Source organism: Budorcas taxicolor, chromosome X, assembly GCF_023091745.1.
Source record: "Budorcas taxicolor isolate Tak-1 chromosome X, Takin1.1, whole genome shotgun sequence".
NCBI lineage: Eukaryota > Metazoa > Chordata > Mammalia > Artiodactyla > Bovidae > Budorcas > Budorcas taxicolor.
In genome coordinates, this window is record NC_068935.1 from 96,213,399 (window position 1) to 96,230,960 (window position 17,562).

Sequence of the window (17,562 nt, forward strand, 5' to 3'; positions counted from 1 at the left end):
AGAACTCTTAAACTCAGTATGTATATCCAGAATGTCCTGAGACTCATGTCCCACTATTCTCCAGCTCCCCACAATAGCAAGCCTTGTATTTAGCACCATCTGAGAATGATCTCATTGAGTACTCACAACAAGCTTTTGAGGTGTGGCTTCATAGGTCCATTTTTCAGATGAGGAAACTGAGGCCCAGAAAAAGAAAGGGCAAGATCAATTGGAAAGAATTCCAGCTTACTTTTAGTTGGAAGTGCGTCAAAGTCCTTTATTTGTCCAAAACCCAACTCTCTGGGCCTGTCCATGCTCTCTAAACAACTACCTCTTGTTACATGCTCTCATCTCCCCGAAACCATTCACCTCTTTGCCTCTAGAGTCACTTCCCTAAGACATCCCTCCAACTTTACCACCCCTGTGCTTTGAAACATAAAATAGCTTGGTATTATTTAGCACACTTAATAAGTGTGTGACATATATGTGCCTGTATGATTAAATCCAAACATTTCACAACCTGGTTCCAACCTATCTTTTCCAGGTACATCTCCCCATTTCTCTTTTCCTCCTCTGAACTCCATATATTAACCTTGCGCTTCAGACACCTTGGCCTACTTGCCCTTTCTTTTCTGTATGTGTTGTGCCCTGTACTGGAAAGTCAGTCCTCCTCAATGGACTGGAAAATTCTGTTACCTTTTGAGACCTATTTACATCTTCTCTGCTCAGATTACACTTTATCCATTTCTGTATTATTACAGCACAATGCACTTTAGTTAATGGGTTATTTTTCATACTCTCCTGCTCCTCACAGAAAAGGACTTTTTTAATTTACCGTTGCCTCACCCCGGTGCCAACCCCAGTATCCACCCAGTACTGTCCCCAGTACCTCCTTTGTTGATTGGCAAAATCTGAACTCAGTAACTAGAATGGATGGAGGGCAGGAAGGAAAGAGGTCACCCCTTCCCCATCCTTCAGCTATAGCAGCTGCTCCCTCCTTCCTTTGCCTCTTCTTTACCTCCACTCCATCTCCATCTGAATCCCAAAGCCACTAGTTCCCAGACGTTTGCCAGAACACTCAATCTCTCAGAAGCAATGTCACCTGCAGAGTTTCTCTCCAGCCCCAGTGTCCACTAATGAGCGACACCTGGCAAGCTTTTGTTGGTGTGAGGGGCCCCCGCGGGATGTGAGTATGTCTCTCATCTGTTCAGTGGCCTTCTGTGGTATTTCTTCCTCATTTTTTTCCGCGCACCGCCCAAACGAATATCACTATTGTTTTGTACTCCTGGCAAACTTTGACACAATTATCGGTGACAAATTGACTTAAAGTGCGGCTGCAGGAAGAGAAACAGGAATGTCTCGCTTGGCCTTCTGGGAGTTGTAGTCCTGCAGGCCCCTGGGCTGCCTGGCTGGTCCTAGAGCTGTGGACTACAGCTCCCAGGCCTTCTCCACGTCCCTACCGCACAGGCTCAGAGCCTCCTGCCGAGAGGAGGTGGTTACATTGTGTCTATTGTATCCCTGAGTCTCTGTGTTTGTGTATTTCTCAGGACGTGAAGTTGAGAGTGAAAAGCATGGCAGATGAGCAGGAAATCATGTGCAAATTGGAAAGCATTAAAGAGATCAGGTAAGTACAACATTGCAGTGCACCCCAAGTCCCCCTCCGAAGCTCCACAAATCCCTCACTACCGGAGAGGGCTATTACCTACGGAAAGTATCTATTGTTGGGCTACTTGCGGAGAGGGACGGGAAAGGATCCCATTCACTATGGAATTCAAGGATGGGAAAGAGGCAGGGGAGAGTCAGAACTGAGACTAGCAGAAAGAGAGAGGCAGAGAAACAGACTGACCGAGAGGGATCTCTTGTCAGATGTGTTTGAGAAAGCCAGATTGAGACATACGGGGGGGGGGGGGGGCGGTGTGTGTGTGTATGTGGCGAGGGTGGCGGTGGTATCAGTCCCAAGACAGCTTTATTCTTCTTGGGTGGGAGTTAGGGCATTCCCGTAACTCCCACCCATTATTCTTTAAAGTGTTGATTGGCTCCAAGGTTTATTTGGCTCCTTGCTCTTTATGAATCTAGATTCTTTTCAGTCTTCTGTTCAACTTCAGGACCTCGAGCTCAGCTGAGCCTTTTAAGAGCAGAGTCTAACGCATCAGGGGCTGGTGGCAGCAGCTGGGGACTGCCAGCTGGGGATAAGGAGGAATCTTATGCAAGGCCCGCACTGAGAGGACAGAGAGCACTCGCTCTTGTGTATTTTTTGCTTTCACTCACTGCTTTCTTCCTCTTCTACCAGGTGCTCAGGGAGGGGAGAGGGGCGGGAGTGGTGGAGACTGGGGAGGCAGTTACCACCTACTGGCAGTTGCACTCAGGACCCAGAGGTGACGGGCTGATGGGCAGGTTGGCAAAGTGGATGTTGCCTACATCCCCTCCCCCTTCTCTCCAGGAGTGGCATTGGCTAGAGGATGATACTGTCCTTGCTCAGAACATAATAACTTGTTGAGTGAACTGCCTGGGCCAACATTAGGCCTTCCTTCCTCTGCCCTTCTCTGCCAAGACCCCTTGTCCCCCACCTACCCATCTCTACCTCGGCTTCCACCCTTCTTCTGAGGGTGACCTGGATCAGGCAGTCTCTCTTTAGTGTTTTTTAGAAACCTGAAGAAAAATGGGGGAGAATATCAAGTGTGTCCCTTTAAGAAATAAGGCTTTGATCAAGAGATTTAACTCTTGGAGTGAATGCCTTATACGAGATTCACATGTGATGGTGGTCATGGGGAAGCACTTTGGCTTTTTTGTCCTTTGCAGGGATTATATCTCTACCTCTTCTGGAGAGTAAGAGGAAGGGAACTAATATTTACCAAACTGATTGACCTCCTACTATTGCTCATTCTGAAAGAATCCTGACAACTTCCTACACTTCCTTTACAACTGGGAAAATGGAAGCTCAGAAAATTTAAGTAACTTTTCCAGAACCAAACAATTTGAAAATACCAGATTTTGACAGAAACCCAGTCCGTTTGTGTGCAGAGGCTCTGGGCTTCCCACTCTATCCCAGGGAGGGTCTGGTAAAAGGTAGAGAGGGGGCATGTGTTGCATTTTCTTTTCTTCAAAAGGATCCAGATATAGGGAGTGAGACACCTTGTTGCAGGAAAAGGTCAACTGTCATAATAACAATGCAGTTGATAAGAAACTTTTGCCTACAAGTGAAGAGCCTAGACTTATTTTTTACAGACTTTAAAGGCATCCTACCCAGCCCCAAGAGAAGGAATAGTTGGAAGCAAGGAGAAGTGACCCATCTTAGTAGAGACCAAATGGAGGGGCATGACTTCCATCCTCACCAGTGGTAAACTTGGCATTCCTACCGCTTCTAGCTGGGATAGGATCCTAGGAGGCCCATAGAGAGGTCAGAACTCTCATCCCCAACCAGCAATAGCAAAGAGCCTCTCCTCAAATTGGATGTCAATCAGAGACCCAGTGGATAACCTGGACTTATGCTGCCCCTCTTCCCTGCAAAAGTAGCACGTCAGAGAAGGCCTGCAAAAACCAGAGATCCAGAGTGTCCAATTTAATTGTAAAAAAAAAATCACTTGACATACCAAGATTATCAATTTCAGTGGCAAGAGAAAGTAAACAGATGCTAGGATTGAGATAGCACAGAGGTTAGAATTATCTGATAAGTATTTTAAAGTAGCCATCAAAAAATGCTTCAGGGAGCAAATGCATCACACTTGCAACAAATGATAAAATAGACAATCTCAGCATTTAAATAGAAAATCTCAACAAAGAAATGTAAAGTGCAAAGAAAACCAATGGAAGTTTGAAAACTGGAAAAAAAAAAAAGACTTAAAAACTCAATGAAGAGGCTCAACAGCAAGATGGAGAAGACAGAGGAAAGAATCAGACAACTTAAACATAAAACAATAGAAATAACCCAATCTGAACAACAGAGGGAAATTAAATCCAAAAAAAAAAGAAGAAGAAGAAAGAAAAGAAGGAATTGAACAGAGCCAGAAGCTCCAGACCTGTGGCATTATGACAAAGGATCTAACATTCATGTCAACAGAATCTCAGAGAAGAGAAATAAAACAGGGCCAGAAAAGTACCTGAATAAGTAGTGGCTTAAAACTTCCCAAACTGAGCAAAGGAAATAAACCTCCAGATCCAAGAAACTAAGCAAATATCATTAGGAAAGACCCGAAGAAATTCATACCAAGACACCTTCAACAAGTCAACTTTCTGAAAATAAAAGCAGAGAAAAGATCTAGGAAGCAGCCAAAGAAATAATATTTTACCTATACCTTGTCAACTTAAAAAAAAAATGCACAACATGAGAGTTATGAGTTAAGTTTTATTTGGGGAAATATGATGACTTCACCCCGGGAGACAGCACCTCAGAAAATAGCTCTGAGAAACTGCTCCAAAGAGGCAGGGGGAAAAGTTGGGAGTACATGCAATCAAGGACATATTTTTTGTAGAAAGTTTTTGCTGGTCTCATGAAGCTTTTGCTAGTCATGAGAAACAGTTGTTCACCATGAAGGAGTTTTGGGCTTTTTTAAATATGAGGAGATACAAGAACTGGGCTCATAAAATCAGCTCCTGAGAGTATCTAACTATCTGAAGACTTGTCCTGCCAGTTTCCTAGAACACAAAATGCCTCATTTCTGCTCTCTACCCTGAACTCCTTCAGAGGGTGTTGGAGGTTAGCAGCTGCAGCAGCACATGATTTAATCCTTGTAGAGGTAGATGGCAAGCACCCACAGCAAGGGCCAATTTGCAGTTGACAGGGCCCCTTCATGGTTATAAATTCAGCCATACTTTGGGAAGCATTTCATGAAAAATATTATTTCATATTTTGTCCCACATTTTTAGGAAAGCTCATTCTCCTGTCTCAAGAAGATTTTTCAGGCAGGCCACTCAATGTGCTGTTACTGGACTAGGTCTTATCAACAGTAATCAAAGGTCTCTGGACTAACTTGTCTTAGTTAAGCTGCTACAGTCCAGGAAAATTTCCCCTTTTTGTACCTTCCCATATAGAGTTACATTATTATAATTGTTGATCACATACAGAATATTTGATCAACTGCTTCAATTTGCCTAGTCATCATTATTTTCACTGGAGGTTCAGTCACATATTTGGTCAAACAAGAGGTAATAATCTTGTAGAACAGGCAAAGTACAAATAACATAACTAGCAATATTATTAAAGTCATAAGTAAGAAGCCAGTAACTTCCGTTAGCTGCAGCCCCCTATATCCTCAGATCTGACTTATTCTTATCCTGTACCAATCTTTATCTTTCAGGGAAATTATATATTTTCACTGCCCATATGGCTCCCAATCCAATTTCCTAGTGTCACTAGGCTGCATATCCTTAGCTAAATTTAATTGTTCTCAAGATAAAGCAGGGTGGGGGGATTGTTTAAATCTTAAATGACCACAACCTGGTGTTAACCACATAAATCCATCCCACAATTGTGAGAAGTTTTATTCCTTGGCTGAATTTTTGCTTGTTGCTCTGATTGAGCTTGAGCAATGACTAGGGTCAGAGCAGGCATTATTAATTGGCCAATAGAGAAGATCCCACCTAGCAATATCAAGAGTAGCCTGAACAGGATAGAAATAAAGTTTTTTAAGGGTCATCCAATTAGAGCCTTAGAGTGGAGAAATTCACCAAGGTAATTTGGAAGTACTAGACACAGGTAATTGGCCACAACCCAACAATTGGATTGACCTTTAAAATTAGCATAGGATTGTGTCCATGGTAGAAAAATATTTGATTTATATGCAGAGGTCTAAGAAATCAAGAAAACATTATAAATGATCATATGAATCAGGTCTAGCATCTTGGGTAAGCTGTCTACTTTTGATGTCTTTTTCTCATCCTAGTGAGTGTCCTGTGTTTGAACATTGTTTTAAGGTGAATTTGAGATCAGCAGTCCTCTCTATAGAACAGTCTAGTGTAGGGGCCTTTAGAAGTGGGAATTAATCCAAGAGTCAATTTCCCTTCAGTTTTCATTGTGCATTATATAATTAAGAGTACCTGATAAAAAGTCCTTTCATCCAGGTTGGAGATAGTCCTTTAAATTGTATCTTTTCCAGTATGCAGGTTGTGGGGCAGCTGATCTTCATCCAAAGATTACTGCTTTCCATCCTGAAGTCCTTCAGGGGGTGTCGTAGGTCAGTTTCTGCAGCAGCACATGATTTAATCCTTGTAGGGGTAGATGGCAAGCACCCATGGAAAGTGTCAACTTGTGGTTGACGGCCTTCAAGGGAAAAAAAAAGAAAGTCAGCAGATTCCTGATCAGAAAGTGATGAGGCCCTAGTAGGAAGTAGCACATTTTTCAAGTGCTGAAGGAAAAAGGATCATCAACCAAGAATCCTATGTTCAGTGCTAATAATCTTCAGGAATAAAGGGATAATCAAGATACTCTTAGATGAAAGGAAACAGGGAATTTATCAGTAGGATGTCTATCTTATAAGCATGACTAAAGTAAATCTTAAAACAGAAAAGAAATGGTAAAAGGAGGAAACTTGGAAGAAAGAACATAGTAGACTAAAACCTGGGTAAATACAACAGAATTTCTTTTCTTCTTGAGTTGTATGAATCTTGTTTGATGATTGGATCATAATTTATTACACTGTCTCATGTTGTTCTGAATGTGTGTAGAGGAAATATTTAAGACATTTATATTATGAACAGGGAGTGTAAAGGAATGTAAAAGGGAGGTAAAATTCCATCTTATTGATCCATTCATCTGTTGATGGACACTAAGGTTTCTTCCATATCTTAGCTATTGTAAATTATGATGCTATAAACATAGGGGTGCATGTATCTTTTTGAATTAGTGTTTTCATTTTCTTTGGATTATATACACAGGAGTGGAATTCCTGAATCATATGGTAGTTCTATTTTTAGCTTTTTGAGGATATAAATTCTGTATATTGTCTATTATATGTGGATTCTAACAAATAAAACAAACCAATGAACATAGCAAAATATAGAAACAGACTCGCAAATATGGAGAACAAACTAGTGGTTACCAGTAGGAGTGGAAAGTCGGGGAAGGGAAAGATAAGGGGTAGGGGAATAAGAGACATAGAATACTATGTATAAAATACATATTATACATAGATTGTAAAATACAGGGAATTATAGCCAATATTTTATAATAGCTTCAAATGGTACATAGTATATAAAATATTGAATCACTGTGTTGTACACCTGAACCTAATATTGCAAATCAACTATACTTTAACTAAAAAAATATAGATACATTAAATGGAATTCAAAAAAAAATGTTCAAGTCACCCACAGAAATGCAGAACAAAGAAAAGAGAAAAAAATAAAAACAGAGAGAAAAAACAGGTAACAAAAGATAAAATGGCAGACTTAGCCTTAACATATCAATAATTATGTTGAATATAAATGGTCTAAATACAGCAATTAAATGACATGACTAAACTATTTGAGAAAGGGTCAATTCACAAAGAAGACATAATTCTAGATATGTATGTACCAAACATGTTTTAAATTATCCTGCTTTTGACAATTTTACAGTAATATGCAAAGGTTATATCACTTGGTTTAAGAATTGAAAATGGGGAAAGTACTACAAATACATACTTGATGTTCACATATGGACAGGTAAAACATGTATTATAAGTGGACAGAAGGAAGGGATAGAAGGAACTGGAGAAAAGAGCCAACAATAGTTGAACACCTACTAGTTTTAAAGCTCTTGGCTCATTTAATACTCAATTTTGCTAATGGGAATCTGTGGTATAAATTATTATCCCCACTTTACAGAAAGGATACTAAGGCTCAGGGAGGTTAGGTAACCTGTCTATGGTCACACAGCTAGGAAAGGAAGAGCAAATATATCCTCCTATTCACTTGGCATATGCATTTCAAGAAATGCTGATAATCTGATTAATCATTATCCATAATTCTTTAGCTGCTCTAATCCTAAATCTCCTAAAGGTATAAATAAAGCAGTCTTTTGTTGTTGTTGTTAAAAATATACTTTTGCTTCTTTGCTGAAGTAGTAGTGATAAGGATGAAAAGTAAAAGTGTTAGTTGCTCAGTTATGTCCAACTGTGTGACCCCATGGACTGTAGCCCACCAGGCTCCTCTGTCCATGGAATTCTCCAGACAAGAATATTGGAGTGGGTTGCCATTTCTTTCTACAGGGGATTTCCCGACCCAGGGATGGAACCCAGGTCTCCTGTATTGCAGACAGATTATTTACCATCTGAACCACTACAGAAGCCCAGTGATGAAGATAATACCACCCCATAATCTGATTAAGTCAAGCTGAGAGCCATACACACCTCCAGGCACAGTCACATAAATATACACACTTGTAGTCACATACATATTTGTAGTCATACACACAAACACATTCTCACACACTGATGGCAGAATTTGAAGTGGGAAATATCACCACAGACCATTCCCCACTAATGCTTCTGACACCATGCTCACAGCCCTGCCTTTCCTTTTAATCCAAACCACATTTCAACATTATGTTCCAGATCTCAGCTCCCAAATCCCACACTGGTCTATTTTGCCCATCAATTCCTTGGGCTTCCAAGTGGTGATGAAGGAGCATGTGGATATGTGGAAAGGGGAAGGGAAGAATAGGGCAAAAGAGGGGAGATGGAAAACAGGGAAGGAAAAGAAAAGAAGCCACAAGGCAAAGAATGTGAGTGCAGCCACCACTGGAGCAACCAGGGCCCTTCACCAGCTCCCCAAATACATACCAATATCTCCTTAACATGCACATGCCACCCATACACACACATTGCAGACATCCATGCCCCAAATGCACACATATCCATACACAATAAACTGTCTTCACTTAAGAAGGGAAAAACTAATTTTGGAAGTAAATATTACAGTGTTAAGTATATCCTCTTAAATCTAAGTTCCTGCCCTGGGTCTTCTTTTTTCTCTACACATTTTCATGAGTTACCTCTGGTACTCCTATGGCTTCAAATATTATCTCCAATTTCTACTCTCTGTCTTCCTTCCAAGTTTTGGCCTGATATATCACAGTGTACTGGGCTTTTCCACCTGACTTTTCCACAGACACAGCTCAAGTTGACCAACTCTCTAGACTTTGTCTATTTCTGCCCCAATCCAGCTCCTCCCACTAAACCCCTTGTTTAATGCCATCACTCTCCTGCACAGTTACCTGAAACTGAAACCTGAATGTTGATGCTGGTTACCCTTTCTTTTTTATAACTCACTTTTGATTAGTTAGCAAGTCCCACTATTTCTACCTTCAACATCTGGCTCAGATTCTTACCCTACTCTCCATCTCCACACTCACTGTCCTGTTTAGGCATTCATCATGACCAGCTTGGATAATTACAGTGTTATATCCATTTCCACCTATAGAATTGCTTCTATTGCTTCTATCTTCATTCTGCCCCCAATTTTTAATTCCATCCAACTGCTGTGAGAACCATCTTCCTAAAGCACTGGAGTTGCTATGTTATTCCTCAAACACATTCACTGATTCTCCATTGTCCGTAGCAGTATTTTTCAAAACACAGACAATGAACCATTTGTCATGAAATGAATTAGTTTCTAAAAGCACTTGTGAAAAAAAAATGAGATAGAAAATATCAGTATACATTGACAAGAAATAGTAGATATTTTCTGTGGAAAATTTGTTTCAGTTTTCAATCAGTGTTTGTGTTTATTGGGTTACAATATAAGATTCATTTCTCAGTGTAAATCATTTCTTACTGCATGTCCATAGACATTTGTCTGTAATTGTTGCTGTAATAGTCATGCCCCTATCCCCAACAAGTCTGGCCCATACTCACCTTTCCAGTCTTATCTACTACCACTCATTTTCATTCACCTTATTCTTTATTCACAGACGTTCCTCGCTGTTTCATACATTTCCATTATTCCAGGCCTTTGCTAATGTGGATCCCTCATTCTTAATGCCCTTCCCTTATTCTAAGCCTGTAAATCCTACTTACTCTTCAAGGAAGACCCAAAACAAACACCACCTTCTTGTTCAAATCCTTCTCAATTTCCCTAATACAAAGGAATTAATACCCCCTTTGGGTGTCCGTGGAGAGATTTATTATAGCACTCAAGTTATTCTACCTTGTGGTAAAATTTTGAATTGATATGTATTCCCCTGCCTGCCTCCTTTTCTCCTGTCTTCCCTTCCTTCCTTCCTTCCTGCTCTCCCTCATTACTATGGCAGCTTCAGCAGGCTTCATTGTCACCTGGCTTGAAAACTAACTCACTTTCAGCCCCAGTGCTCACTTAACAATATGTCACAAAACAGCTGGGAACTCTGGGACTAAGGTATAAGCAAGTTAAGCCAATTTTCACTACAGGAGAGAGAATGCACGGGAATTGACATTTGCTGTTGAGCTATAAGAAAGTCTGCAAGATGAATTGTTCTAAGAATACTGCTTTTCCAACAGTAGCTGCTTTCCCAGATAAGCAAATAGATATTAAATGGGAAAACACTCAATATGTAGGCAGTGTTTTCATCAGACTAGAATAGGCTTCCTGCTGGCTCCATTTTTTGTGTTGTTGTTCATTCAGTGATATTTACCAAGCCTCTGTTCTGGGTTGAGATAGTCTCTGAAGACCACTAAGATGAATTAGATGTGTTCTAAAGAATTTTAAAATTAAGGTGAATAGTTCTGACCTCTCCCCTGAATTCTATAGTCACATGTCCAGCTTCCCACTTAAGCAACCCCACAGGATATATCACTGGCATCTCAAATAGACCCCAACAGAACTTTCAACTTTATCCTCATCCTTACCCCCAAACAGTCTCCTTTCCTAGTCTCCTCCACCCCTCATTGCTAAATCTGGAATTATTCTTCCTTCTCTGACTCTGTGTATCTGAAACACTAACACAGTGGTTATCAAACCTGGAGGGTGGTTGAAACCTAGGTTGCTGGATCACATCTCCAGAATCTCTGATTCAGTAGAAGCCCTGAGAATCTGCGTTTCGAGCAAGTTCCCAAGCAATGCTGTTGCTGCATTGCAAGGGAACATACTTGGAAAAACCACTGTGCTATAGACCTGGTGGGTTATACCTATGTAACTCTGGATATGTCCACTTCCCACCGTTCCCTTATCTCATCAATAAATAAGCAGTTTTCCATCCATCTCCACTAGCCAGGGTCTTCTCTTGGTCTGCCCATCCTCAAGTCTTACGGTCTCAGCTTTTCTACTCTGCTTGTTGAGTGAGTCTTGGGGCTAAGTCATCTGTCAAGCTGGGTTACCAATGAACCTGTCATGTTTGTCCCAGGAGTGGATCATCCATTGCTCTAGAACATCCCCTGCTCTCTACCCTTCCTTCTCCACATTAATAAGCAAAGAACCATTGAAAGAAGTTAGCCAAACTGAACATTTGGCCTAGGACTCTGTCGGGAAAGGCTGTGGCCTAGGGAAGTCAGGAATCTTGGTTCAACATTTAAGTGAGACTGTAGCACTAGTGATTGCGAGAAACCCTAAGGATGTATTTTTTGAATTCTTGGGATTATATGGACATGGCAGCTGCACCTTTTCCCCTTGGGAGGACTTCATTAGGAAATTTTCCACAAAAAGTCCAGTCTTTTATGACTTGGATGCTTTCCTCACTTGTAGGGCCAAATATTCAACAGATTCCATCTCATGGAGTCATCCAACAACTCTGTGCAAGGCTACACTGAGTCTTGCTTCTCATGAAGATAGACCTTCCAAGAGGTTCCATAATGTGCCCTATTTCACCCTTAAAATTAGTGACTGACTTATCCAGAACAAGATTCACCCCAATGGCTTTCTTTTCATGGCTTGAAATATATCATAGGGAAAGTTCCTGGGTATGATGGAAAGGTCATTAGGCTAAGTACACTGAATTTTCCACTTCCTGGCTCTGTGATGTTGGGCAGGTCACTGAACTTTGTGTGTGCATGCATGCCTGTTCAGTCACTCAGTTGTGTCCAACTCTTTGCAACTTCAGCTGTAGCCCTCCATACTCCTCTGTCCATGGAATTTTCCAGGCAAGATTACCAGAGTGGGTTGTCATTTCCTACTCCAGGGAATCTTCCTGACCCAGGGGTCAAACCCATGTCTCCTACGTCACCTGCATTGGCAGGTGGATTCTTTACCACTGAGCAACCTGGGAAGCCACTGTACTTTTCTCAGCCTCAAATTCTTCATCTGTAAAAATGAAGCTAAACATACCTATTTCTGTGGTTGTGATGAGGATTAAATTAGACAGACTATTAAGTGCCTAGCACAGTTGCTAGAACACAATAGATCCCAATAAATAGATAGATAGATGATAGATAATAACTATTTTTATTAAATAAAACCATTCTCAACACCAAATTCCTTCCCAGTTCCTGGAGCTTATAGATTCTTAATAAATGTTAACTGAATGAATTAAAGCCCCTCACCCACAGTAATATCTTTCTTTCTCTGAGACTACTGAAATTACAATAAGTACCTTGGATATACCACCTATTTGTATTCATTGCAGTCACTCCAAATGTGTAATTGTTTAGCCTGCTCATGGCCAAAGCAGTGTGATAGATGATGCGAGGTTTACAGAGAAATATGGTATAGTGTCAATTTGTAAGGCTCTTGTTCAGGCACCATGTCATGCCTGACTCTTTGCAACCCTATGCACTATAGCGCACCAGACTTCCCTGTCCCTCACCACCTCCTGGAGGTTGCCCAAGTCCATGTCCATTGCATTGATGATGCCATCCAGCCATGTCATCCTCTGTTGCCCTCTTCTCCTTCTGCCTTCAATCTTTCCAAGCATCAGGGTCTTTTCCAATGAGTTGGCTGTTCACATCAGATGGCCAAAGTATTGGAGCTTCAGTGTCAGCATCAGTTCTTCCAATGAATATTCAGGGTTGATTTCCTTTAAAATTCATCCCCTTGTAGTCCAAGGGACTCTCAAGAGTCTTATCCAGAACCACAATTTCAAAGCATCAGTTCTTCAGCATTCTGCCTTTTTGGTTTTTTTTTTTTTAATATAAATTTATTTATTTTAATTGGAGGCTAATTACTTTACAATATTGTGTTGCTTTTGCCGTACATCAACATGAATCCACCACAGGTATACACGTGTGCCCCATCCTGAACCCCCCTCCCTCCTCCCTCCCCATACCATCCCTCTGGGTTGTCTCAGTGCACCAGCCCCAAGCATCCAGTATCATGCATCGAACCTGGACTGGTGATTCATTTCATATATGATATTATACATGTTTCAATGCCATTCTCCCAAATCATCCCACCCTCTCCCTCTCCTACAGAGTCCAAAAGACTGTTCTATACATCTGTGTCTCTTTTGCTGTCTCATATACAGGGTTATCGTTACCATCTTTCTAAATTCCATATATATGCATTAGTATACTATATTGGTATTTTTCTTTCTGGCTTACTTCACTCTGTATAATCAGCTCCAGTTTCATCTACCTCATTAGAACTGATTCAAATGTGTTCTTTTTAATGGCTGAGTAATACTCCATTGTGTATATGTACTACAGCTTTCTTATCCATTCATCTGCTGATGGACATCTAGGTTGCTTCCATGTCCTGGCTATTGTAAACAGTGCTGTGATGAACACTGGGGTACACATGTCTCTTTCAATTCTGGTTTCCTCAGTGTGTATGCCCAGCAGTGAATTGCTGGGTCATAAGGCAGTTCTATTTCCAGTTTTTTTAAGGAATCTCCACACTGTTCTCCATAGTGGCTCTACTAGTTTGCATTCCCACCAACAGTGTAAGAGGGTTCCCTTTTCTTCACACCCTCTCCAGCATTTATTGCTTGTAGACTTTTGGGTAGCAGCCATTCTGACTGGTGTGAAATGGTACCTCATTGTGGTTTTGATTTGCATTTCTCTGATAATGAGTGATGTTGAGCATCTTTTCATGTGTTTGTTAGCCATCTGTATGTCTTCTTTGGAGAAACATCTGTTTAGTTCTTTGGCCTATTTTTTGATTGGGTTGTTTATTTTTCTGGAATTGAGCTGTAGGAGTTGCTTGTATATTTTTGAGATTAGTTATTTTTGAGATTAGTTGTTTGTCAGTTGCTTCATTTGCTATTATTTTCTCCCATTCTGAAGGCTACATAATGATCAAAGGATCAATCCAAGAAGATATAACAATTATAAATATATATGCACCCAACATAGGAGCACCACAATGTGTAAGACAAATACTAACAAGTATGAAAGGGGAATTTAACAATAACACAATAATAGTCGGAGACTTTAATACCCGATTCACACCTATGGATAGATCAACTAAACAGAAAATAAACAAGGAATTGCAAACTTTAAATGATACAATAGACCAGTTAGACCTAATTGATATCTATAGGACATTTCACCCCAAAACAATGAATTTCAACTTTTTCTCAAGTGCACACGGAAACTTCTCCAGGATAGATCACATCCTGGTCCATAAATCTAGCCTTGGTAAATTAAAAAAAAAAAATTGAAATCATTCCAAGCATCTTTTCTGACCACAATGCAGTAAGATTAGATCTCAATTACAGGAGAAAAACTATTAAAAATTCTGACATATGGAGGCTGAACAACATGCTGTTGAATAACCAACAAATCACAGAAGAAATCCAAAAAGAAATCAAAATATGTATAGAAACGAATGAAAATGAAGACAAAACAACCCAAAACCTGTGGGACACTGTAAAAGCAGTGCTAAGGGGAAAGTTCATAGCAATACAGGCATACCTCAAGAAACAAGAAAAAAGTCAAATAAATAACCTAACTCTACACATAAAGCAACTAAAAAGGGAAGAAATGAAGAACCCCAGGCTTAGTAGAAGGAAAGAAACCTTAAAAATTAGAGCAGAAATAAAGGCAAGAAAACAAGAGACCATAGCAAAAATAAACAAAGCCAAAAGCTGGTTCTTTGAAACGATAAATAAAATTGACAACCCATTAGCCAGACTCACCAAGAAACAAAGAGAAAAAAATCAAATCAATAAAATTAGGAATGAAAATGGACAGATCACAACAGACAACATAGAAATACAAAGGATCATTAGAGATTACTATCAGCAATTATATACCAATAAAATGGACAACGTGGAAGAAATGGACAAATTCTTAGAAAAGTACAACTTTCCAAAACTGAACCAGGAAGAAATAGAAAATCTTAACAGACCCATCACAAGCATGGAAATTGAAACTGTAATCAGAAATCTTCCAGCAAACAAAAGCCCAGGTCAGACGGCTTCACAGCTGAATTCTACCAAAAATTTTGAGAAGAGCTAACACCTATCCTACTCAAAGTCTTCCAGAAAATTGCAGAGGAAGGTCAACTTCCAAACTCATTCAATGAGCCCACCATCACCCTAATACCAAAACCTGGCATTCTGCCTTCTTTATGGTCCAGCTCTCACAATCATACATGACTACTGGAAAGACCATAGACTTGACTATATGGACCTTTGTTGGCAAAGTGATGTCTTTGCATTTTAAAACACTGTCTAGGTTTGTCATAGCTTTCCTGCCAAGGAGCAATCATCTTCGAATTTCATGGCTGCAGTCACCATCTGTGCTGATTTTAGAGCCCAAGAAGAGGAAATCTGTCACTGCTTCCACCTTTCCCCCTGCTATTTGTCATAAAGTGTTGGGGCCAGATGCCATAATCTTAGTGTTGTTGTTGTTGTTGTTGTTGTTGTTTTTTAATATTGCATTTTAAGCTGGCTTTTTCATTCTCCTCCTTCATCCTCATCAAGAGGTTCTTTAGTTCCTCTTGGCTTTCTGCTGTTAGAGTGATATCATCCACATTTCTGAGGTTGTTGATATTTCTCCCAGCAATCTTGATTCCAGCTTGTAACTCATGACCTTTTACTTAAATTTAATCTTAGCTCAGTTGTTGTATAGAGCCGGGAAGGCTGGGCATTAGATCCTAAGCCTGAATGGCGTGATAAAGGCAATCAAACACAAGACTAACAAGTCCTCATTTCTTTCTTTTTTTTTTTTTTTTTCCATCATTAACCCACTTCTCATTCCCCCTGGGTTCCTCAATTGTGAATATTCATGTAAAAATCTGTTTCCTCTATAGAAGCCTTTTGACAAGTCATTCGTTCTCCTGGGAAAACATGAGCAGAAGAGTAGAAACAGCTTAGAGTTTGGGTTCAAGTAGTGCTGAATGTTTCGGAGAAGGCAATGGCACCCCACTCCAGTACTCTTGCCTAGAAAATCCCATGGACGGAGGAGCCTGGTAGGCTGCAGTCCATGGGGTTGCGAACAGTCAGACACGACTGAGCAACTTCCCTTTCACTTTTCACTTTCATTCATTGGAGAAGGAAATGGCAACCCACTCGAGTGTTCTTGCCTGGAGAATCCCAGGGATGGGGGAGCCTGGTGGGCTGCCGTCTATGGGGTCACACAGAGTCGGATGCGACTGAAGTGACTTAGCAGCAGCAGCAGTGCTGAATGTTTAGACTTAATTCTGGGTATGGTAAGAAGTCATTGGGGGATATACATTTAACAGATCTACTGAGTTGTGATTTACATACCATAAAAACCATCCATTTTAAGTGTATAATTTTAAGTATACAATTCAGTGACTTTTAGTCAATTTACAGAGTTGTGAAACTATCACCACAATACAATTTTAGAGCATTCCCAGCATCCCCTAAAGATCCCTTTATGTCAAATTTCAGTCCATCTCTATTCCCACCCTCAGACCCAGGCAATTAGTAATATACTTTCTGTCTCTACATATTTGCCTTTTCAGGACATTGCACATAAATTAAAACATTGTTTTTTAAGGCTCATGTACATTGTACCATGTATCAGCATTTCTTTATTTTTTATTGGCAAACAGTATTACATTGTATGGCTATACCATGTTTTGTTTATTCTTTCATCACTTCATGAACATTGGGGTTGTTTCCACCTTTTGGCTCTTATGAATGGTGCTCTGATCTTTTGCATATAAGCCTTTGTGTGGAAATGTGCTTTCATTTCTCCTGGTTAGATCCTAGCATGAAATTTCTGGGTCTTTTTTTTATAACTTTTTAAGATAATGCAAAGCTGTTTGGGCTCTAAAATCACGGTGGATGGTGACTGTAGCCATGAAATTAAAAGGTGCTTGCTCCTTGGAAGAAAAGCTATGACAAACCTAGACAGTGTATTAAAAAGCAGACACATCACATTACCTGCAAAGGTCTATATGGTCAAAGCTATGGTTTTTCCAGTAGTCATGTGAGAGCTGGAGAATAAAAAAGGCTGAATGCTGAAGAATTGACGCCCTTGAACTGTGACACTGGCAAACACTCTTGAGAGTCCATTGGACAGCAAGAAGATCAAACCAGTCAATCCTAAAGGAAGTCAACCCTGAATATTCACTGGAAGGACTGATGATCAAGCTGAAACTCCAATACTCTGGCCACCTGATGCGAAGAGCTGATTCATTGGAAAAGACCCTGATGCTCCCAAAGATTGAAGGCACGAGGAGAAGGGGACAACAGAGGACAAGATGGTTGAATGACGTCACTGACTCAATGGACATGAGCTTGAAAAAACTCTGGGAGATAGTGAAGGACAGGGAAGCCTGGCATGC

The 17,562-nt window shown here is 40.4% G+C and overlaps 1 protein-coding gene across 1 annotated transcript in view; it reads left to right on the forward strand.

Moving 5' to 3' along the window:
• Nucleotides 1–1,480: 1,480 nt before the first annotated feature.
• ZC4H2 (zinc finger C4H2-type containing) overlaps nucleotides 1,481–17,562 on the forward strand; it is a 76,517-nt gene continuing 60,435 nt past the window's right edge. Inside the window, exon 1 of the mRNA XM_052663520.1 lies at nucleotides 1,481–1,603. Within this exon, the coding sequence (XP_052519480.1) occupies nucleotides 1,551–1,603 (53 nt within the window). The 5' untranslated portion in view covers nucleotides 1,481–1,550. The remainder of the gene's footprint in view (nucleotides 1,604–17,562) is intronic.